The sequence below is a fragment of the Hippopotamus amphibius genome, chromosome 7 (assembly GCF_030028045.1).
Source record: "Hippopotamus amphibius kiboko isolate mHipAmp2 chromosome 7, mHipAmp2.hap2, whole genome shotgun sequence".
Taxonomy (NCBI): domain Eukaryota; kingdom Metazoa; phylum Chordata; class Mammalia; order Artiodactyla; family Hippopotamidae; genus Hippopotamus; species Hippopotamus amphibius.
This window is the reverse complement of record NC_080192.1, coordinates 10,805,449-10,828,644: the sequence shown is the minus strand read 5'-3', so window position 1 is coordinate 10,828,644 and position 23,196 is coordinate 10,805,449. Positions and strand designations below refer to the sequence as shown.

At 55.6% G+C, this 23,196-nt stretch overlaps 1 protein-coding gene across 2 annotated transcripts in view; it reads left to right on the top strand.

Annotated features, from left to right (window-relative positions):
* The window catches only part of CYTH4 (cytohesin 4), a 29,865-nt gene extending 8,334 nt beyond the window's left edge, over positions 1-21,531 (top strand). The window contains exons 2-13 of one of the 2 annotated variants that reach the window (XM_057741665.1): positions 105-187; positions 1,276-1,340; positions 2,585-2,651; positions 4,181-4,299; positions 5,936-6,016; positions 7,706-7,818; positions 9,611-9,759; positions 15,649-15,760; positions 17,183-17,259; positions 17,637-17,708; positions 18,249-18,403; positions 19,697-21,531. In XM_057741665.1, the coding sequence (XP_057597648.1) occupies positions 105-187; positions 1,276-1,340; positions 2,585-2,651; positions 4,181-4,299; positions 5,936-6,016; positions 7,706-7,818; positions 9,611-9,759; positions 15,649-15,760; positions 17,183-17,259; positions 17,637-17,708; positions 18,249-18,403; positions 19,697-19,769 (1,166 nt within the window). In that variant the 3' untranslated portion in view covers positions 19,770-21,531. Of the gene's footprint in view, positions 1-104; positions 188-1,275; positions 1,341-2,584; positions 2,652-4,180; positions 4,300-5,624; positions 5,716-5,935; positions 6,017-7,705; positions 7,819-9,610; positions 9,760-15,648; positions 15,761-17,182; positions 17,260-17,636; positions 17,709-18,248; positions 18,404-19,696 lie in introns of those variants that run through there. The other variant, XM_057741666.1, reaches the window with a different exon arrangement.
* Positions 21,532-23,196: the final 1,665 nt, after the last annotated feature.

The following is a 23,196-nucleotide window of genomic DNA, read 5'->3' as shown; positions in this document are numbered from 1 at the left end:
GGAAGGGGGCCCTGGGGAATGAGAGCTAGCCAGGGTGGCTGGAGCCGAGGGATGGAGGGGAGGGCTGGGAATGAGCCAGGGACCACCGGTTCTTCTCTCTGCAGACCCAGGCGAGCTGAGCAGCGGGGAGGCGGAGGAGCTGCAGCAGATCAAATGGCATCGGAAGCAGCTTCTGGAGGACATCCAGGTGTGCTTACACTCACACATACACATGCTCTTGTCCACACACATGTTCGTGCTGACGCCCTTGAACCACACACACCCACAAGCAAACACTCATACATGCTCACACCTCCTGAGCCAGCCTGGGCCAAGAGAGGGCCAGTTTCCAGCCCACATGAAGCCTCGGCCCCAGCCCCAGCCCCCTGGAGTGCGGAGAACAGAATTTCCAGGGGACTCCCCACTCCTGGGCTCAGCTGCCAGAGCCCAGAGAGAGCCAGGAGAGCGGGGAGAGAAAGGGAGCAATTGATTAAGCACCTACTGTGTGCCGACGCCCACCTATGCGGCCTCAATCTGGTCTCACCCCCACCCCGGGCCCCAGCTTCATCCCTGCTAAAATGTAGACCATTTGATCAAGGTAACACCCATATCTGCCCAGCGCTTGCCAATTCACCAGTTTCTCAGATGTTAGCTCCTCTGATTCTCAGCAACCTTCTGAGACAGGCCCTGCTTCTGCTCTCAGAATGGGCCACGTGCTCGATCCCCCACCCCCACCCCCACCCCCCCCACCCCCCCCCCGCCAGGCATTTGCACTCACAGTTGCCTCTGCCTGGGACTCTCCAGATGCTTCACAGGTCTTCTCCTTCTCCTAGCTCATTCTCGGCTCAAATGCCTCTCCTCCTAGGAGCCGCCCTGTCCGGCCCAGCTGCGGTTGCTGGGACCCCACCCCAACACACATACACCTAAGATTCCAGAGAAACATGAAGGCACGAGATCATTCACTCAGCAAGTACTTACCATGTGCCAGGCTCTTTCTAGACCATTACTCTGACCATGTTCTGGGTGGTCATTGCATTTGCTCCATGATCCCAACCCCACTGGACTGTGAGCTCTGTGTAAGGAGAGCCTGGGTCTATTTCCCACCACTGTATCCCACGCCAGAGCATAGTAGGTCCTCGATTAATACTTGTGAGTGAAACTTGGCAGCTCAAGACAGAGGTTTGGGAATCACGCCAGGAGTGGGAAGGGTTTTGTTGTGGGGGCGGAGGTGGTCATGAAGCCCTTCCCGTCCCAGCCTCCACCCCCTGACTCTGCCTCCCCATCCTGCCCCCACAGAAGCTGAAGGACGAGATCGCAGATGTGTTTGCCCAAATCGACTGCTTTGAGACGGCAGAGGAGAGGTGAGAGGCCCAGCAGGGGACCCTGGGAAGCGTGCCATGAGTGACAGCGAATGAGCCTGGGCCCTGGTGAAATCAGGGATCGGACCCCCAGACGGGAGGCATCGGGGGTGAAATAGGAACGGGGCAGCCCTGACACTCCATCCTGTGGTCTGGTCTGGTCCTTGCTTCCAGCAACTCCCTCTCTTCAGCAGCAACCCCGTTCTCCCACCTCCCCTACCCAAAGTCTCTCCCAACCTACCCTGGCCCAGTCCCTGACCAATCACTGGCCGGGAGCATCCTGGGATGGGTCAGGGAGAAGGAAATCTCAGCCCCAAGGATGAGGACAAGGAAGCCAAGGGCCTTATGGGGGGGACAGGAGCCTGGCCTGTGGTAAGGCTGAGGCTGGTCCGCTCACCCACCCATAGGGTGTCATCCACCTCGCCCCTTCTATAGGAAGACTCCCTCTGGCTCTGTGACCTGCAGTTGGTCCCCTCCCCTCTCTGGGCCTCAGTTTCCCCACTTGTGCAATGAGAAGGTTGCTCCCTACATAATTCCCTAGGGCCCCAGGGCACTGACTTCTACATACAGTGTCCCCAGAGACCTGCACCATGCCCCTGCCACCCCTCAGTTCTCTGATGCCTCTGATCTCCGCCTTTCTAGCCCACACACACATAAGCACGCACAACATGCATGCACACGTGCACAGGCACATGTGCAAGCCCCCCCCCAACTCCAGATCCCCAGTTCCACCCCCAACAATCACAATCACATAATATTTACACGGTACCTACCACCAGCCATTTTCAGTGCTTTAACCTCTCAACAATGCTTGGGGGCAGGTGGTGGAGTCACCCCCATTTTGCAAATGAGGAAACTGAGTTCCAAAGAGATGAAGTGACTCACCCTCGTCAGTTCAGCCAGCACGTGTTGGAGTGGGATTTGCACAAGGAGTCTGGCTCCAGAGTCTGTGCTCTCCCCGCAAGCCACTCCCACTGCAAGCACAGGGGCCCCTCTAAATCCTCCCCCCGGGAGCACCTCTATGTCTGGCTCCCGAGGCAGCAGCTCCGGAGCCGGGGCCATTGGAAATCTGGTTTTGTAGCTCAGGGAGGGGCCCAAACCCTGCATTTCTCATGTTCTCCCAGGCAATTCCGACCCCCCTTGGAGGCCCTTAGGGAATACTGGCTCTAGCTGAGGAAAGCACCCTCAGGGATTGGAGGGGTGCCCTGGGGTCCGGGGGCGTCCAGACTGATGTCTTCCTGTTACAGCCGCATGGCCCAGAAGGAGAAGGAGCTGTGTATCGGGCGCAAGAAGTTCAACATGGACCCTGTGAAGGTGGGCAGCATAGGGGCTAGGGTCAGGGGGCCAGGGGAGCTACATGCTGGGACCCTCCACGGTGTCCTCTTCTTCCCCTCAACAGACACAATAACCCACTTTACAGATGAGGAAACTGAGGCCCCGTGGGGCTCAGCATCTTGTCCTGTGCCCTACGCCTGTCATGGCTGGGGGCTTCGCCTCCCCACAGCATAGCAGCCCCAGGGCACTGGGTGGGAGCAAGAAGAATGGGGTGGGGTTTGTGATGTCCGTGGACTTGGGGTCCCTCAGCTCTGGCCTCTGTCTCCCCCTCTGTGAGTAGGACTTTGGGCGGTGGGGCTCTTAGACTCTGGGGCTCAGTGTCCGGAAGTGTCTCCCAGCCCCTCGGCTGGGCAGCCAGTCCTAGGATGCTGGCATGGAGCCCCGAGCGCTCAGGGCTCAGCTACGCTCTAACCCTACCACCTCCCACACCACCCCCACTGGCCTCAGAGCAACCGCAGGCCCCACCCCTCGCCCAGCTAAGTGGCTGCTGGGCTCCTTTCCCGAGGAGCAGAAACAGGAGGAAGCCACGTTGACACATGGAGGTGGGGTCAGGGCAGCCAAGGGGCCCCTGGAAATTTACTGCTCTGGCTTAGAAGGCTGCCTCTTCCCCATCACAGGCCTCCGGTGTCCCACAGGCACAGAAATCAATCCCTGCCCCCAACCACATGGACCACACAGACCACAAACACACATACACACACACACACACACACACACACACACACACACACACTAACTCACATTCCTGCCTGAGCGCCCCTCAGGGAGGGGCCACTGAGGGGTCCCCAGGGCCATCTGCCTGTCACTCAGAGCCCCCTTTCCCAGCAGCCTCTTCTCCAAAAGGAACAGGGACGTGAAAGCATCATAGCAAAAACCAGACACCAACCCCTCCAACTCCTAAAACTAGATGATAGCCTTGGAGTGCCCAGGTTGTGGGGAGAGATGTTTGTGGTACTGTCAAATCAGCAAAGCGGGGGAGGCACACTCCCACTTTCACACAGAAAGGGGACAAAGGCACCACCAGGGAAACTGTCTACCTCCAAGTGGTAGGACTGAGCAATTTCCTCTCCTTTTGGCTCAGCCAGTTTTTTTCTCATTTTTATACAACGGACATAGATTACCTGTGAGAAAAAAATGAAACATTATTTTTAAATAATATGAATTTTAAGGGGACAAAAGGAAGGACTGAATCATTCAGTCTTAAAATTATAAATTCATAGAATCATCGAAGCATATCATCAAATACTGAAGGGCACCCTGGGGAGCACCTGGTATGAACCTGGTTCATGGCAGGAACCCCATCTCTCTTTACATGCCTCCACTGATGGGGAACTCACCACCTTATAAAAGCAACTTCTATTGAGAAGGAGACACAAATACCCAGAACAAGCTGTGCCGATGCTAGAATGTCAGGCTCCAGGGCTCTGGCCATGGGAGCTGTCTCCCTCCCTCGTCCCAGGCCAGCTGCTGCATGGGGGCTGCTCACGGGCTCTGTGTACCACCTCCAGGGCATCCAGTATCTCACTGAGCACAACCTGCTGACCTCTGACGTCCAGGACATTGCCCAGTTCTTGTACAAGGGCGAGGGCCTCAACAAGACGGCCATTGGCATCTACTTGGGGGAGAGGTAAGGAGGGAGGGGACTTAGGGAGGCAGAGAATGAGGATGTGCGGGTGTGCACAGGTGTGTGGGGGGTGTGCAGGTAAGTAAGGGAATGGATCATGTTAGGAAAGTCATAACTCCTGGGGCTTGAGTGGGCTAGCTGATCACTCCCTTCCAGGCCCTGAACCAAAGCCTGCCTGCCTTCATTCCTTCCTTCCTTCACTTAGAAAACAAGCAGATATTTTTAATATCTACCATGTACCAGGCAGTGTTCTAAGCCCCAGATTTACACCAGTGAACAAGATAGACAAAACTCCTGGGGGAGGGTGGATGAATTGGGAGTATGTGTTTAACAGATGCACACTACTATATATAATAGATAAACAACACAGGGAAGTATATTCAGTATCTTGTAATAAACTATAATGGAAAAGAATCAATAAAAAGAATATAGATGTATACATATATATGTATAATCAAATCACTTTGCTGTGCACCTGAAAATAACACAGTTGTAAATCAACCATACTTCAGTTAAAAGAAAACTCTTGGGAATTCCCTGGCGGTCCAGTGGTTAGGAGTCGGCGCTTTCACTTCCCTGGGCCTGGGCTCCACCCTGGTTGGGGAACTAAGATCCCGCAAGTTAAGTGGTGTGGCCACAAAAAAACAAAACAAAAAAACTCCTGCTCTCAGGGAGGTACATTCTAGTGGGGAAGACAGATCCCAAAATACGTAAAATAAGTTAGAAAATTATATGTTCTTTGGAACACAAACAAAGCAGGGAAGGGAGATGAGGAAGTTCTGGGAACCATGCTTTGAAGGCTGTGACTTTAAATAGTAAGGACGCGAAGGGTCTCACAGAGAAGGTGACCTTTGACTAAAATTTAAAGGAGGTGAGCAGTGTAGCTCTGAGGGAAGAGCATTCCAGGCAGAGGGAAGAGCATGTGCAAAGGCCCTGGGGCAGAAGTCTGCTTAAGGAACAGCATGCTAGTGAGACCAGAAGAAAGGGAGGTAGGGAGAAAGTAGTAGGTGACACGGTGGGGATCCCTGAGATGGTTCTGGGCAGAGGAGTGGTTGAGGGGACCCGTCTGGCTGCTGGGTGGGAGACAGACTGTGGGGGACAGGTGTGGAGCTGGGCCAGGAAGCCAGCAACCCTTCTCCCAGGCTCCCCGGAGGACACCCTCCTTCTCCTAAGCAGGCAGGGAAGGCAGGTGGCAAGAAGGGCAGTGCTTTCTGACTTCAGATCTGGGAAGGGGAAGGAAATGGGGGTAGGCACAGTTCTCTCTGTTTTACAGATGAGGACAATGGGGTTTGGGGAGGTCAAGTGGCTTGTGAGGGGTCACCCAGGCAGGAAGCGACAGAGGGAGGATTTGACTCAGGGCAGGCCACTCCGAAGCCAGAGCTCCCCTCCTGGTGAGGACAGCGCTGATGAGCCTTGGGGGTGAGGGGGGTCTGCTCTGTGTGGGAGGACATGGGCGTGCACACGGGAGTGGGGGGACGGTGATGTGGGGTCAGACAGATGTGAACAGACCAGGCGGTGGCTGGATTCAGAAGGAGGACGTCTCTCCCCTCCTTGGCCTCCCCCACCTCAACCCCCTCCAGGAAGTGGGTGCCAGCAAATGCCCAAGTGTGTCCCACCCTCCCTTCTGCCTCCTCCCCAGAGACCCCATCAACCTGCAGGTCCTCCAGGCCTTCGTAGATTGCCACGAGTTCGCCAACCTCAACCTTGTCCAGGCCCTCAGGTGAGTGGTCTGGGGGCGGGGGCCTGACCCTCGAGGGTGGCACAGCAGGAAGGGTTGGGGGCATCACCAGCTGTGGCTAACAGCGCAAACAAAGCATCAGGCACAAGAATGAATTAATGAGGGAATTCCCTGGTGGTCCAGTGGTTAGGACTCGGCACTTTCACCACCGAGGGCCCAGGTTCAATCCCTGGTTAGGGAACTAAGATCCCACAAGCCACGTGGTGCGGCCAAAAAAAAGTTTAAATAAATAAATAAATGTGATTGATGACATTATCCCCCGCATAGAGCTGAGGTTAGATGAGATAAGAGGCATGGACCGCCTAGACCAGCGCCTGACCCATTCCTACTTCTACTATTATTATATTACATCATTATTATAATAATATTTAATCATTAGTACTATTACGACTGCCATTCCCACCGCTTTTTGGATTAGCGCTTGTTTTATTGACTTTATTAACGCAGCTTAGTGTGTACTGTATTTATTATTACTTATTATTTTCTAATTAGGATATTATTGTTGCTACTCATTTTTACAATGGTGGGAGGCATTACAGTATATGTGTAGGAGCACAAGCTCTGAAGCCAGACTGCTCGGTTCATGTCCTATCTATGCTACTCACCCCTTGGGGAAGTCCCAAAAACCTCTCCGTGCCTCAGTGTCTTCATCTGTAAAATGGAGATAATAACAGTACTGACCTCATAGGGTGGTGAGGGCTAAATGAGAAAGTGCTTGGAATTGGTCCATAGGAAGTGATTGGTAAGTCTGGCTGCTGCAGATGATCCCTGGAAAATCAGCTCCCGAGTGGGGCATTTGATCTGGGCTTTGATGGATGATTAGGAGTTGGCTGGGCAGGGAAAGAAGAAGCCACCACCACCCAAGCAATGTGGCCTTCCCTCCAACTCCCATACTCTTTATTTTTTTTATTTTTTTCAGAACTTTTATTGAGATACAGTTAACACAATAAACTGCATATATTTAGAGTGTACAGTTTGGTATCCCAATCTCCCAGTTCATTCCCCCCCAACCCTCCCCGCTTTCCCCACTTGATGTCCATAGTTTTCCCATGTTCTTTGAAGGAGAGGGGTAGATTGGGAGTCTCCAGCATTCATTCGTTCATTTATTCACTTGTTCATTCTTTCACTCTCTCAGCAAGCCTTTACTGAGCAGTTACTGGCTGTCCCGACTCAGCAGGAGATGCGAGAGGAGCACACACAGCCCTTACTCTTGGGGAACTTAGTTGGAAACTGTGGAAATGATTCAGTTCTAAGAAAGGGAGGCCCAGCCAGGGGAATACTCTCCCCCAGGGTCCCTCAATCAGATCCCAGAGCCCAACGGCCAGGCGGGGCTGGGCCTCAGAACCTGGGAATCCGCAGAGGCCCCCTCACGAGCTGAGGTGGACTGGGCCGCACATGGTGCTGGGCCTCAGATGGGCAGAGGGGAGTGCCCACTCAGCTCCTGTATTCTAGAAGAAGAGGCACTTCTTGAATCCCTCCTGCGGTACAAATTCCACTGACCCCTCCCCAGGAGCCTAGGTGACTGGTGCACCGTCTCCCATTTACAAGATAAGGAGACTAAGCCTGGAGGACACAGAGCAGCTTATTGGGGCGGGGGGGAGAAGGGGAGCCCCTACACCCCCTCTCAGTGTTCCGCCACCTCCACTGCCCATGGCTCTGTTCCTCCCCCAGGCAATTCCTGTGGAGCTTCCGGCTGCCAGGCGAGGCCCAGAAGATTGACCGCATGATGGAGACCTTTGCTACCCGATACTGCCTCTGCAACCCCGGCGTCTTCCAATCCACAGGTGCCAGTGTGGGAGGGGACTCTCCCAGGCATACATCTGCCTCCCGAGGCACCAGGGCCTCTACACCCCCTCAGGTCTCTCCCAAACACCCAGACCCTGGGATCCCAGATCCCCTCATGGACCCTCACGGAGCACCATCTCTGTGCCAGGCCCTCTGCTGGGTGCTTGTCAGGCAGAGCTGCCTCGGGGCATGATCCTTGGGAGAGAAGGCAGGAAACAATGGCACAGGGTGCTAAGGCACCGGTGCCTCATCTGAGGGCAGGGATGGGGGACTCAGCATGTCCAGGAGGTCTGAATGGGGTTTTGAAGGATGAATAGGAGTTCTCCAGGAGGTCAAGGGGAGAAAAGGCCTTTGGGGCAGGAGTTCTAGTTTGACCAAAGACACAGTAGCATGAAATATCCTGAGAAGGATGCAGGCGGCAAAGGGGTATAGAAGGATATCAGCAAAGATCAGTCCTCCACATCCCCCAACATTGTGGGCGAGAAATTATCATGGCCGGCTTGTCCTGGCCTCTTCTCTGGATCTAAACCTATCATAGCAATAACCAAGTCCACATATTGAGCACTCCCCATGTGCTAAGTGCTTTACCCATGCAAAGTCATGTAATCCTTACATCTACTCTACAAGGTCAGCAGTATTCTCATACCTGCAGATACAGACTCAGAGAAGTGAAAGGGGCTTTTCAGCAGTATATCCATAGGCATGTCCTACAGACCCTTTGCCTACCTTGCAGTTATAGATAAATTAGGGATTTGCTTATTTATTATCTGTGAGCGCCACAAATCTAAATGCCTCACAAGGGTGGGGCCCATACATATCTTTTCACTAGTGAATCCCCATCCTGTAGCACTTAGTAGGTACTCAATAAATATTTGTAGGAAGGAAGGAATTTTAAAGCACACGGATTTGAATCATAGTCTCACTACTTAATTTTATGACCTTGGACCCTGTGCCTCAGTTTCCTAATCTGTAAAATGGGGGTGGTAACAGTGCCCACCTCAGAGTGTTTGTTGTCAAGGGAGGTAAAGGGCTTAGCGCAGGACAAGCACCGACACCAGTGCCACTGCTATCAGAGGTAAAATCATCGATGTTCTAGAACATGAAGCTACTTCAAAGTTAAACCGCCTAATGTTGCAGATGGGGAAGCTGAGACTCTGGGAACTCAGGTAATTTCCAAGGTCAACCAGAGAGTTGGGGACACAGTGGACTTCTGGCTCTGGACCCAGGGCTTTAAAACATCACAGAGTAGCGATTACCTCCTTCCCAAATGCTCAGCCCAGTCTCGCTCCCGAGCACGTGAAATTCTGAATAATGGAACAGGAGCTCGTCTCTGGGAGCCCCACAATGCCAGCCAGATTACCAAGCAGCACGTGACGAAGCCCTGAACACTATTGCCAACAATAAGCATCCTCTGAGTTCCGAGGAGGCAAAGAACAGAGTGGGCAGGGGGGCTGGAAGGACTCGGCGGGGAGGAGGGCAGGAGCTGGAGCCGAAAGAGCAGGAGGGTTTAAGTGGGTAGAAGAGGGAAGGGAGGGGCGTGCCTGGCAGGGGGCCCAGCAGGAGCAGAAGTGCAGGGGTGGGAAGGCACGCAGGGGCTTGGGAACTGACAGCTGAAGCCTGTTTGGAGCAGGGAGCCCCGTAAGAGTGGGAGGTGAGGCCAGGCCTCGAATGCCAAGCCGGGAGGACAGAGTGGAACTTCAGGGCACTGAAATGCCGATTCTTGGCCCCTAGAAGGGATTGGGAGGCGGGCGGGGCCAAGGCCAGGTTTGTGACCGCCGTCCCGTCCTGCAGACACCTGCTACGTCCTGTCCTTCTCCATCATCATGCTCAACACCAGCCTCCACAACCCCAATGTCCGGGACAGGCCGCCCTTCGAGCGCTTTGTGTCCATGAACCGTGGCATCAACGACGGCAGTGACCTGCCTGAGGAGCAGCTGCGGGTAAGAGGGGTGTGGCCCCGCCCAGCCCGGTCCCCAGGCATCCAGGAGGAGCCTGTCCTTGGGTCAATGGCCCAAGAAGGGCTCCTCTAAGATAGACCACTCCAGCAGGGGGCGCTGCTGAGCTGGCCCTCCCAGGCTGGTAACTGTCTTGAGATGGACCTTTACAAAAAGAGGCTGCCCCCGAGAAGGGCTTTCCCAAGTGGCCCCATCTTAAGAAGGAGGTCCAACACTGAACACCCAGGAGGTCCTCCCAGACCTCAACCTTTGGGAAACTCTGGACACCCATCATTCACACCTTCCAGAATGGGTGTCTCACAGAGCCTAGGTCTATTCCTTGGAATTGCAGATTCTTAGACTTTCACTGGGTCAGAGCTGAAAATCCCCAGGCTCTGCTCAAACCCCTCCCTCTTTCAGAGAGGAAGAAACAGGTCTTCCACAGGCTACACATCAGCTCGAGAGTCAAGCAGAACCCAGGCCTCCCACCCCTTCCTCAAACAGCCCCCACCCCTGCCTCTCTACACCAGGCTCTGTGCCTGACATGGGACACGCAGGGATGAATCAACCCAAGTTTAGGGACTTGTGGGAAGATGATATACATGTGAATTACAACCCTGTGTGATTGATGCTGCGCTGACCATAAGAACCTAGCAATGGAGACACAGAGGATGCTACTATCACTCTCCTGGGGGCAGGGGAAGGGTGCCATCCTGGAAGACTCCACAGAGGAGGTGACTTTTGAACTGAGCCTTGAAGGTTGAGTAGGAGTTTGCCCAGAGGAGAAGCAGGGAAAGGACATTCCAGAAAGAGGAAGTGGCCACCGCCTGACCTGGTTGGGAAAGGGAGGGGCATCCAGAGTGGTCAGCTGGGTACGTATAGACAGTGATGGGTGCCAAGGTGGAGCCAGAGCGACCATAGCTTCGAAGGACAGCCTCCAGAGTTTGTCTGCGTCCTGTGGGCAAAGCAGAGCCAGGACCTGTTTTAGAAACACAGGAGTGAGATTCAAAGCCTGGCTCAGCAAAAATGAATTGACAATTCATTTCTAGGACCAGAGACGCCCCAGGGCTCAGTAGAGCTTCAGTTACCTCTGGGTCACAGACCTGCAGGAGGGGAGGAGATGGTGTGAACCCCACCTTGGCAGCTTAGCACCCTGTGCACCTCTCACGGCAGATGCCTGGTCCTTGCAGGGAGAGCCTAGACTGGAATGATTCTGGTGCCCCTTGGTGTTTGAGAACAGCCACGCCCTTAGCCCACCATCCTCCTTGATCCCCAGAGAAAATTTATCATGGTGGGGGGGGTGCCGCACAACATAAAATGAGGGCTTCAGAGTGGGTTAGAGCTCAGGTCAAGTTCCATCTCCTTGTTTGCCTGCTGGGTGACCTTGAGTAATGACTCACCCTCTCGGAGCCACCATTTCCTCAACCAGGAGAACAGGGATAATGATGCCTGCGTCACAGAGCTGCTGTGAGTAGTAATTTTTAAAAATGTAAAGGGCATTGCCCATACCAGGTACATAGCAGAAGCTCTAAATGGTAGCTTAGGTCGCTATTAAGAATAATTAATAATAATTTAAAATCCCCAGCCCTTAGTAAAATGCCGGAAATGCGAAAGGCGTTTGAAAACTGGTAGCTCATCTCATTGTGGTACTTGGGGCAAGAGGCTGGGCACATCTTGTCCGGCAGGTAATGAGTTAATGACATGCCAGCACCAGTCCTGTTGGATCTCCCAGGTGCCACTTTATTGCTTCAGCCCCCAAAGAGCCTCCTTCGGCAGCTCCCTCCTTAGGTATTTTTCCCAATTGAAGCCTTTTGTTAATAACAATGCACTGCATTTGTATAGAGCTTGCAACTTTCTTCTCATAGGGCTTTCGGGTCTATTATCTCAATTTAGCTTCAAACTCTGCCTGGGAGGTCTGGGAAGGGTTTATTATCCTCCTTGGCAGCCTAGAGAGGCAGGCACTGAGCAGGGAAAAGAACAGAGCGCTGGAGTCACAGCCACATCCAAGTCCTGGCTCCCCCATTTTCTAGTTGTGTGACATTAGTTAAGTGGCTTGACCTCTCTGAGCTCCCAGCTTATAGGATTAGCGTAGAAATGTAAGATATTCAGCACAGCACCTATGCCCTTGGGCTGGCTAATTAATCCAGAAACTTCCCAGGGCACAAGATGAACCACACTGGCCTGGTCCTTGTTCTTCAAGACTTCCACAGAAAGCTGCTCTGGACTGGGGGTCTTCTTGCTTTCTCTTGGGGTCTCATCTTCCTCATGTGTAAAGCAAGGACTTGGCTTTAAGCACCTTCAGGTATTCAGTTTGCAGCTTTGCGGAAGGATTTTCCAGGGCATATAACATTTTTAAGTGACCTGATTTATGAAAGTAAATTGACACAGATACATCACCTAAAGAGAGGTCACCCCGTGACCATGGAATTGCGTAGTTGGGAAAGTCTTCTAAGAGGTGCATGATGGGAGCTGGGGCTCAGATGGGTTGAGCAGGTCTTGCTCTGGCCATCTTGATGGGGATGGGGAGAGTGCCTAAGAGACTCAGGGTGAAGGTACAGGGTGTGGACTCAGAGGACGGAAGATCAAATCCCAGCTCTGCCCTTATGGCTGTGTGCCCTTGAGTGTGAGCCTCAGTTTCCCCATCTGCAAAGTGAGCTGGTGACACTGCCCTCATATTGTTCTTGTGAGAAGCAGACAAAGCACTTCAAGTGCCTGGCACCACTCACCTTGACAGGGCTGCCTGGAGAGGGAGCCAGGGTGGAGGAGGGGAAGAAGGAGAGAGGATAGAAGGAGGGCTCATTCACTCTGCAGTGTCACAAGGTGGAGAAACCGAGGTCCGGGCAGGGGAACAGTCTCCCAATTCAGGGCATTTTCTGCTGCGGGCAGGGCCGGACCTCCTGGGATCTTGTCCAAGCATCTCCATCAGAACTGACCGTGTACCGGGCCCATTAAGTCATCCTGACAACCTTAGACAGTAGGTACCATCACCAGTTTACAGCAAAGGAAACTGAGCTCCAACAGAGGTAGCTGGCCAAGGGTCTCAGTTTGTGAAGAGTCCAGATTCAAACCCATGTCTATCTGACTCCAGAGCCCTTCCCTCTGCAGAGATCAGAAAGCAAGATTTGGGGATGGAAATCTTGGCTGTGTTTCCCAGCTTCCAGTTGCTTCCTGGCTGGAGGAATCTCAACTCGTGTCATAGAAAGGATGGGGGATTGATGGTCGGCTTCAGGCTCGGCTAGATCCAGGTGCTCAGCGAGGTCAAGGCTCAATCTGGTCTCCCCATCTCTGAGCAACCTCCTCTCCCAAGTTGGTTTCTCTCTTAAAGAGAAAGGGGCTTTCCCAAAGTCACGGCAGAGATGGCCCAGGCAGCTCCAGGCATCCATCTTGCTTAACAGTTTATACTAGAGTCCCAGAATTAAGGCTTATTGGCTGGCATGGGTCACAGATGACCAGTCACTGTGACCAGTCACTGTGACCAGTAGGATGAAATGCTCTGATTAGCTAGATGGGAGTCATTCACGGTCTCCTGGAGCCTGGGTAGTTGGTCGGTGGGCAGTGAGTGTCAACTCCCCAAGCAACCTGGACAGAAAGTAAGGGGGTGATTCCCCTAAAGGGAACTGAGGGGGTGGGGAGGGATGGACACAAGGCCAGCAGAACCACTGGAGGGTGGCTGTTGTCTTTCTGATCACGTCTACCCAGCCTGGAGAATACAGCCTGGTTTGGTGGTGGTGGCGGGTGCAGGGGTGTTCTCTTACAGGGGGCAGGGGCAGGGGAGCTTGGTGTTTACAAGGTACAGGAAATGTGGGTGAACTGAGCTGTTTTCCTTGTGCGGGCAGAATGTGTAGGCTGCAGGGCGCCCGCGAAAGCTGACGGGGGGTCCCTGTGGGTGTCATGAAAGATGAGGCTGTGTCTGTCCCTCTGCTCGCCTCCTTGGGCCTTCAGAATATTTGTCTCTGCCGCCAGCTTTGCTGACAAGGCTTCGCTACCACAGATTTCATTCAACCAGCCAGTGCCACTTGGGAAATCCCAGGGCCAATCTGGACCAGAGCTGGAGGGGTGAAGGGGGGCTTCCTGGCTGCTCTAGGTATGCAGGGGCTCCAAAAAGAGAAAGTGGTCCCTGCTCTTCCCCACCCACCCCACCACAGCCAGCTAAGCCCACTCCATCAAACCCAGGAAAACCTGCTACCGGCCCACACCCTCCTCCCCGCCTCTCTTACCCCACCTCCACTCCTAAGCTCCTGGATCAGACAAGACCTTTAAAAACCAGCACACACCATGCCTAAAACTTTGGGGAATCGAACAGTACTTCTGAAAATTTTCATTTAAAAGTTCAAGGAAACCAACTGAACAGCAGCACAGACAAACGCGACAGAAGGAAATGATTTCATTATCTCGACGACAGAGACCCAGCATTGTGTCTGGTTTTAATCAGCAGAGTTAGACAATTTAGAATGTTTTTTTCAAACACGGAAATCTGGGCAGGTTGTCCATGGAACACAGTGCCCCACAGCAGGGGCTTCAAAACACACAGGGGTGATCTGTTGCCAACATCCACAACTCTCCCTCAAGGAGGTCTCAGCCCTGGCTTGCATACTTTCAGTGACAGGGAACTCATTACTCTACAAGGTTTCTTCTTGCATATTTCAGCAGCTCTAACTGCTAGGAAGTCCTCCATGGAGGACTAAAACCTGCTTTCTGGGAAATTCCCACCCCCCAGAACAGGTCTCTGGTCTCTGCCTAGGAGAGGGGCCTTTAAGAGCCTAGGTAAGCATCCCACCTTGACGGACAACATGGGTAGCCAGTCTCCAACTCCCTGATAGGTCCTCTGTGTCCCCCCACCCACGGTACACCTGGAAGTCTAGCTACTGCACCTAAGAGAAGAGGAGACCCCTTCCCCCATGGATGTTGTCCAAAGAGGCCCCGACCCTGGCTGCTGTGGCCCAGAGTGTGTGTGTGTGTGTGTGTGTGTGTGTGTGTGTGTGTGTGTGCGCGCGCGCGCACGCGTGTGCACAGAGGTGAACAAGTGTGTGCGTGTCCACATCCCAGCCAAGCATCCTTGTCTCCAGCACTCTCAGACACAGGGGTGATGGGCCCTGACTCACTCATCTGACCCTTAAGAGCAGCGCTGGGTGGTCGAGGTGAAGGGGGGGCTTCTCCTCCTCCACATCTTCCCTTTGACTTGGGGGCAGGGAGGGGCTGCTCCCAGTGTCCTCCACTTACTCCCCCCTAGAACCCCGGGGGTCAGCAGTGTCCATTTTTCAGATGAAGATACAGCAGCTCAGAGAGGTTGAGGGATGTGCCCAAAGTCACATATCCATGGAGGGACCAAGCTGGGATTTTTAACCCAGGTGGCCTGACACCGAGCCGCTGCTCTGGTCCCACCATGTGCTCTCGTGCCATGGGCTGGAATTCCAGCCGGTGGGTGGGGGATGAGAACCGTCAGCCACTCGGTCAGCATACAGTTGCCAACCTGCTTTAGGCCAGGCCCTGGGGACGCTCTGGGGTTGTGACACCCAAGCCTTTCCTGGAGGAGCTCCCCATCTGTTTGGGGAAGTCAACCTCAGCAAGCAAACGGACAGCAAAACACTGACAACGTGGGGGCCATGGGCGAGGCAGCCAGACGTGGTCTCTCTGCGGGGCTGACCCCACCTGCTGCATTCTACAACAGCACAGGTGGAGGCATGACATGGGGGTGGGGACCGGGAGCACCAGTGGGCCTGGGGGGGAACCAGGGAGGGTGTCCCCAAGACGGCCAGGGACCAATTAGGAGCTAACAGGAGGGGAAAGAGTTTGCCCAGAGGGCCAGTGACCTGCCCGAGGCCACACAGGCTGGACCCAGGCCCTGGGCTGGGATGAATGTCACAGCGGATCTTTCCCTCCCTTCTCTCGGGACAGAACCTCTTCGACAGCATCAAGAGTGAGCCCTTCTCCATCCCTGAGGACGACGGCAACGACCTCACCCACACCTTCTTCAACCCTGACCGCGAGGGCTGGCTGCTCAAGCTAGGTGCGATGCACGCTCATGCACGCCAGGGCACACGCACCGACGTACCTGCACACGCACGCAACACAGCTGACACACGCACGCACTTGACATGCAGCCTCGGGGGTGGAGTCCGGACAGCCCCAGGTCTCCTGACCTGCGCAGCAGTCTGCCTGCCCCATCCCTCTGTCCGTCTGTCCTGGGGATGAGGGGACATTGGGGGAGGGGAATGATGAGCAGGAAGGGGGGACAGGAAGCTGACTGACTCATAGATAAATGCTTCAACCGCAGGTCATTCTTCCTGGAACGATTCTGAGGAAGCCCAGGCCCAATGAGGTTAGGGCATCTGCCCAAGGCCAAACAGCCAGCCAGTGGCAGGTTTTGATGGGCAGAGGGTTGGGTGTCCCTGAAAGACGGGGGAGGGAGTGTGACAGGATGTGGCTTGGGGAGACTTCCCTCAATGGGACTGGGGGCAGGGGGGGCCTCGGGCCCGCAGAGGGCGGCTGTGCTGGGTGCCACATCGGCAGAGGCTGCAGGATCCCGCAAGGGAACTGCAGGGCCCAGCTATCTGCCCCTGCCACCCACACACACTCCTGGACGCTTCCCCAGCAGGGGCAGCCCAGCCAGGCCCAGTGGCCTTCCAGGCAGGGGAGAACAGACGCCTCGTGCTGGAGCAGCAGCGCTGGCCTGGGTGCCCATCCAAGCCCTCTGTCTTTCCAGACCCACCTCCCTGTCGATCCCCCTGCAGACTGCAGCCTCCTTTCTTGTCCAACTGACTGTCCTCAGCCCCAGGGCAGCTCTAAGTCACAGATCTCAGCTCCTCCACCCATCCTCAGCCTCAGTTTCCACAGCTGCAAAATGGGCAGAATCATCCCTGGGACGGTTAAATGTGTGGAAAAATGGCCAAGCACTTGGGCTCTAGGGCTAGTAAACCAGGGTTTGAATCTCAGCTCTGCTACAAGACCTTGAGCAGATGACTTAGCCTCTCTACACCTTGGTTTCCTCATCTGTAAAATGGGGTTAATAACGGTCCCCTCCTCATAGGTGGTTTTAGGGATTAATAAGTGTAAGTTTTTTGAAACCTCTAGAACATTGCCTGGCAAATGAAAGATGAAAGGCTTAGCACAGTGCCAGGCAGGGAGCGGGCCAAGGGATGAACGGAGGGGTGAGGGCAGCAGGAAAGTGCAGGGAATGGTCAGCCTGCCCCCGGGGCCTGATCACGGAGGAACCTGGGGTCAGGCAGCTCAGGGGCAGCCTGGATGATGGAGCTGCTTGGGTTTTAAGTGGGGAAGGGAAAGATAAGGAGGAAGATGTGGCAGGCGAGGGGTTGGGGGGCTTGAGTGAGGGCCCAGGGGAGAGCATCTGAGGCCCTGCTCTTCTGTGGAGGGAAGTGTTGGTGGCCCAGGGCAGAGGAGGACTGACTGACTCTGCCATTGGCTCTCGCAGGTGGCCGCGTGAAGACATGGAAGCGGCGCTGGTTCATCCTGACAGACAGCTGCCTCTACTACTTTGAGTTCACCACTGTGAGCCTTACCCTGCCCTGCCCCTCCCCCCAAACTCTTTCTGGACTCCCCTCAAGTGGTCCACTGACAGAGCTTGGGGCCCCCTTGAGATCATTCGGTCCTCCTCTATACCCATTTTACAGATGGGGAAAACTGAGCTACAACGAAGGGAAGGGGCTGGGCCAAGGTGCAAGGCAGAGCGGGGGCTTCAAGTCAGGCTTCCTAACTCCCAGCCAGGGCTCTTCCCGTGCTGCTCCCCTGCCTTCTCTAGGACTGGGCAGAGCCTGGGGAGATGGGCGCACTCCTCTTTGGGTCTGGGGAGCCCCTAAGGGCATTCCCTGCCCTCGGCCTCGAGGCTCCATTTGCCGATCCTGACCTTCCCTCCTGTTCTCCTGCAGGACAAGGAGCCCCGGGGAATCATACCCCTCGAGAACCTCTCAGTGCAGAAGGTGGACGACCCCAAGAAGCCAGTAGGTGTCGGAGTGGGGGCCTGAGGCCAGAGTGGCTGCGGGAATTTCCGAAACAGGGTGGGAGGAGAGGGTGGCTTGGCTGGGCTCTCTGGGAGGTGAGGCCATGCCCATCACACCTTCCGGGTGGCTCAGGGTTGCCTTAGTTTCCCCTCTGGGGCTGTGGATCCTGGGGGCAGGTCAATGGCATCAAGAGAGCCTGTCCTCGCTGACACCCGGAGCCTACCCCTGTTACTGGCTCAGGGACATTCAGTAAGTCTCTGCTCCTTTCTGAGCCTCAGTTTTCCCATCTGTCAACTGGGGATTTTAAGAAGAATCGTGGACTTAGGTCGAGCCAGGCACATAGTAAGTTCTCAACATGAGGAGCTGCAGCTTCTGCCCCTCTGCCTCTCACAGGAAGGCCTGGGGGTTGGGTGTGTCCTGCTGCTCCTCCAGGTGCTGGTCTTGCCCAAGTGTCTAGGCCTTTGAACCTCCCAGAGAGCCCAGTAGAGCCGCCCTTTCCTCCCACCCCTGCCCTGCCCTCACCTGGCCACTGCCCCACAGTTCTGCCTGGAGCTCTACAACCCCAGCTGCCGGGGCCAGAAGATAAAGGCCTGCAAGACAGATGGCGACGGCAAAGTGGTGGAGGGCAAGCACGAGTCCTACCGGATCTCGGCCTCCAGCGCCGAGGAGCGGGACCAATGGATAGAGGCCATTCGGTAATGGGTGGCCGGGCCGGTGGGGAGGGGAGTCCTGTCACTTTCCACAAGCCCCTGCTTCTCTCAGGGCCCTGTTGCTTCTTCTGCAAAGAGGGCTAACTCTAGAATCTCCGCCTGTTGCTGGCACGCTAATCCCTTCCATGCATATTCCCTGAGCATCCCATCCGGGCCGGCACAGCGCCAGGCCCAGGATACAGGGGAGAGAGGCATCGACTTCATGGGGGAGGTGGAGGATCACAGGAGGTGTTGCGTATAAAGCTTTTTGCCCAGCGTCTGTTAGCATCAGGATCCAAAGTGGCCCTGGAAAGACCTGATGGAGGTGGAGGGAAGGGCCTTGTGGAGGGAAGGGCCTTCTAGGCGGAAGGAGCAGTGCAGGCCGAAACAAAGGGCAGGGCAGGCATGTGGTCCACCTGGACAACTCCCTGGAGTCCGGGGTGGCCAGTGGTAGGCAGTGTGGGGCCAGGCAGTGCCGGGCAGTGCAGGGGCCTGCCTATGCTGGGACCGGGCAGTGTGGGGGCTACGCAGCCAGAGATGAGGCTGCAGAGGATGGCAAGTCCTTGGTTGCCATGGCAGTGAGCTTGTGTTTCTCCTGGGGGCGCTGGGGAGTCAAAGGCTGGGAAACAGAGAAGGGGTGTGACGAGGTGAGAAAGACCACAGTGCAGGGGCTATGGCCCCAAGACGGGCAGTGAGGGGACAGGTGGAGGGGAGCCAGGTGAGGGGCAGGATGACCACCTTGATTCTGAGCCAGTGGGGAGACATGGGTGAGGGCGGGTCCTGCCAACCAGAGGAAGACACAAGCGGCCAGTGGGCCAGGGGCCATGTCCCAGGGACAGGTCGGGTCTTTGCCCGCAGGACTTGCAGCAGCCCTCGGAGGCTGCCAGGCTAAAGCCACTCTCACCTGCATTTTACAGATGAGGACTGAGGCCCAGAGAGGGGTGGGACATGCCCAGGGCCACACAGCCAGTGAGGGGCAGAGCCAGGACCGGCAGGCAGTTCTGCTGCTTCCACCTGGGCTCTTGTCACCTCCTTCTGAGTCTGATGGGAGCCTGGAGAGGGGTCTAAAGACATTTGGGGGAAGAATTCCCAAGGCTCTCGGGCCTCAGCTTCACCCTCCCCGGCCCTGCCCGTGAGACTCCGGGTTAGGCCAGCAAAGCTGGACACACCTTGGCTTGGTCCTTATTGGGGTCGTCTGGCTTTTCCCCTGTGGCAGGGCAGGCCGACCCCTCCCCGGGATATGAGACCCTTTTGTCAGCCCGCCCAGCCGTGACATCTTTTCACCTACTGTCACTCCAGAGCCAGCATCACCCGTGTCCCCTTCTATGACCTGGTCTCTGCTCGGAAGAAGAAGATTGCCAGCAAGCAGTGAGCTTCCTGGGAGGCAGTGCCCGGTGACCTGGGAACCCCGTGACCTGTGGTACCTGGAGACCTACCTCCCACCTCTGGGCACCCTTTCCAGCCCGTAGACATCCTCCCTCAACCCCCTTCACTTCAAGCTGACAGCAGCAGGGGGGAGGAAGGGCTCAAGAAAGATGGTAGGTGAGAACCACTGAGGGCTCAGAGCCCAACCATGCGGCCACTGGCCCTGGGCACCCAGGAAAGGCCCCGCCCCACCCCACGTCCACCGCAGTAAGGGGTAAGGAAAGCAGCCCAGAACCCGGCACCCTGCACTCTCTCTGGGCCTCAGTTTCCTCTTCTCTCACATGTCTCCTTGCCCTCTGAAATGCCATCAGCCCTCAAAGCAGGAGAGGCCTGTGTGCTTCCTACCCTCCACCGTCTCAGTCCCAGCCCCGTCTCCAACTTGCCGTGTGCCCTTGGCCAAGTCACACTCTTTCTCTGGTTCTTGGAAAACTGCGGTGCTTGAGTAGGAATATCTCAGCCCTTCTGGCTCTGTGCACTCCCCCACAACCTGCCAGCAATGGCCCTGTAGGTCCCAGCAGGGTGTGAGCTGGCCACCTCTCTCCTCTGAGAATGCTTCTTCTCGAGAGAAGGACGGGATTGTACCAGGTCTCCTAAGGAGCTTCTGGCTGGAGATGTCTGCATTATTTACTGAGCTGGAGGGGGCTCTGGCTGAAGGCTGCTGGGAGGCAGAGAGCAGAGTGGACTCCGTCCTCAAGGATGTCCATTTTAGAGCAGGGGCAGGTGGGACTCCTTAAGAAAACGGCAGAGAGCATCCCAGACAGATGTACTCAAGAGGAACTGGCGATACTACCAAGAAGAGAGCTTTGTGAGCTGTGGTTACCAAGAGGGCTGCCTGGAGGCAGCGGCCATGCCAGTGACTGACACAGAAGCTTGTGGCAGAGTCTCAGCTACAGCTTCCCTGCTGGACCACTGCCCAGGGCTCCCATGGCGGTGAGTGGGGTCCCAGCATCCTGAGACCCTCTGGAGTAGCACCATCAAGAGTGGAGCTGACTTCCCAGCCCACAGGCAGGAAGCTCTGTCTCCAGGGAGGCCCCAGCCTGGAGGAGGACCCACGAACCGGTTTCTTCTTAGTAGCACTTCTCACCCCGTCGCACAGGCCCTGGGGGAGTCCCTGGAGGGAAGTTCCCTGGCAAGAAAGCAGGATATGGGGTTACCTCTGCCCCACTGCCAGCCTGCGTGGGTGAGCCGGAGCAAGGTGGATTCCCCTGGGGAGGGGAGGCAACCTCTCCTCCCCTCCACACACACACACACACACACACACACACACACGCACACGCACGCACGCACGCACGCACGCACTCTCCAGGGGGTCAGGATAGATTAGCTGCCTTGTGGGTGGTGAGACCCCTGACTCTGGAGGTGTGCAAGCACCTGGTAATGATATTGCACCGAGGAGGATCTGGTTGGCCTTCTGCAGGAAGAAGCCTTACAAGAGGTTTGAGGCCTTCTGCAGACTCCATGTCAGCCTGGGAGCTGGGTGCCACCTATGCTGCCTCATGTGACCGCTGAAAGAACAGCCAGTGGTCATGGGCTCTGAGGTCCTCTCCTGCCACTGGTGTACACTGGCTGTGTGATATTAGTCCACTCTCTTCCCCTCTCTGGTCCTCAGCTTCCTCCCCCATCACTGAGAGGGTGGAATGGGGGATCTTCTGGGCATGAGAGGCTGTTCTGGGAATCACTCAGAATAGAGAATAAAGCTCATGATTCAACCCGTGAGTGGGGCTCTGTCCTCTCTCTGACCACATCTGCCATCCTGGAGCCCACCCTGCCCCTTCACCTTCATCCCTTTCCCAGCTGGAGGGCAGGAGGGGCTGACAGGGAAGAGCAGACATTCAGAGGACCCTGGACCCTCATCCTCTGGGCACTGGGGCTGCCTCGCTGGACAGATATCTCCAGGGGCTGGATTTGCGACAGGGGTCCCTCAAGAGGGGGAAAAGTAAAAGAACATCCCAACAGGCAGCGCTGTCTAAAGAGAGAAAGAAAGCTGCTCAGGAGACAGGTAATAAGCTCCCTGTCTGTGGAGGGATGCAAATACAGATTGGCTCCAATGATCACTTGGGGTATTACAGAGGGACTTGAATTTGGTAATCTTCATTTATTTGTACTTTCCACAATTTTTATTAAGTACCTACAGTATTCCAGGCACTGGTGGAACAAGACAGAATTCCTGTCCACTTGGGGCTTATATTCTGGTGGTCTTGAATTCTAGGACTTTAGGCAGCCCCCTCGAATGTGTAGGGCACTGAGGCGACCCCCACACTGTAACCCAGCCCCCTGCCTGAAATTCCACCATTGAGTCACTCCTTGAAGCCCTTAAGGGGTTGAATTAATCAACTTATCCAGACGTGCTTTCATTCGGCCCCAGCTTAAGGAGCACCTGCTCTGTGCCAAGTTCCACACACAGAACCAGATCCAAAGATGATCACAGCAAAGCCCTTGCCCTCAAGAGGAGCTCAATCTGGTGGGGGAGACAGGTGCATATGAGCAGTGACAGCCCAAGCCAACCCATGCTGTTATACAGAGCAGAGCATGCAGGCCGGTGCAGGGCTGGACTGGGCTGGGCAGAGGGGCAAGCCGGGGAGCTTCTCAGAGGAGCTGTGCTTGAGTGTTGGCAGCCAAATGGGGGAAAGGACACACACCTGATATTTCAGTGAGCTCCCCTCATGTCTGCTCCTCCCCCACCACACACACACTGGCTGCGAGTTCCTCACAGGCCAAACTGTCACTGCTCGGTGCCCAGCACACAGGGATGCACAACAATCTTGGTTAGACTGAAATCAACTGAAAAGTCCCTCTGGGGCTCAGCATCAGGAGGGTGCAAATGTCTGAAGGTACAGGGAACTGTGGAAACGCTGGTGCGGCTGGGGGGGGGCGTGGCCAGAGAGGTGGGCAGGGCCACATCCATTGCAATCTGGTCCAGCTCTGACTTGGTGGCCCAGGACTCCCTTGCTCCCATGGCCTCTGCCCACCTTCCCACCCTTCTGCCACTCCTTGCTCTGGGCAGCAGGGGGCCCCCACCACCCGTGGATGAGAGGTTCCACGCCAGCCAGACTGGAGATGGGACTGCCTGCCCCTTGCAGGGATGAGGCCTCCGCCCAGAGTAGAGCCTTGACCTGAGCCTCCTGGAGAGGGATGCACCTGGTCGACCAGGACCTGCGGGCTCAAGCAGCCCCAGATACCCACAGGCACAGAAAAGCATGGGCCTCCCCTCTCCCCTCATGCTGGGCACAGTCACCCCTGCTCAGCCGCAGAGTCGGGATACCCTGGCTCTCTGGCTTTCTGGCTGTGGGACCCTGAACTAGCAGCTTACCCTCTCTAGATGTGATCTCCCTCCCTGAAGAGTTCTGACAGGTGAGTTCTAGGACACAAACCTT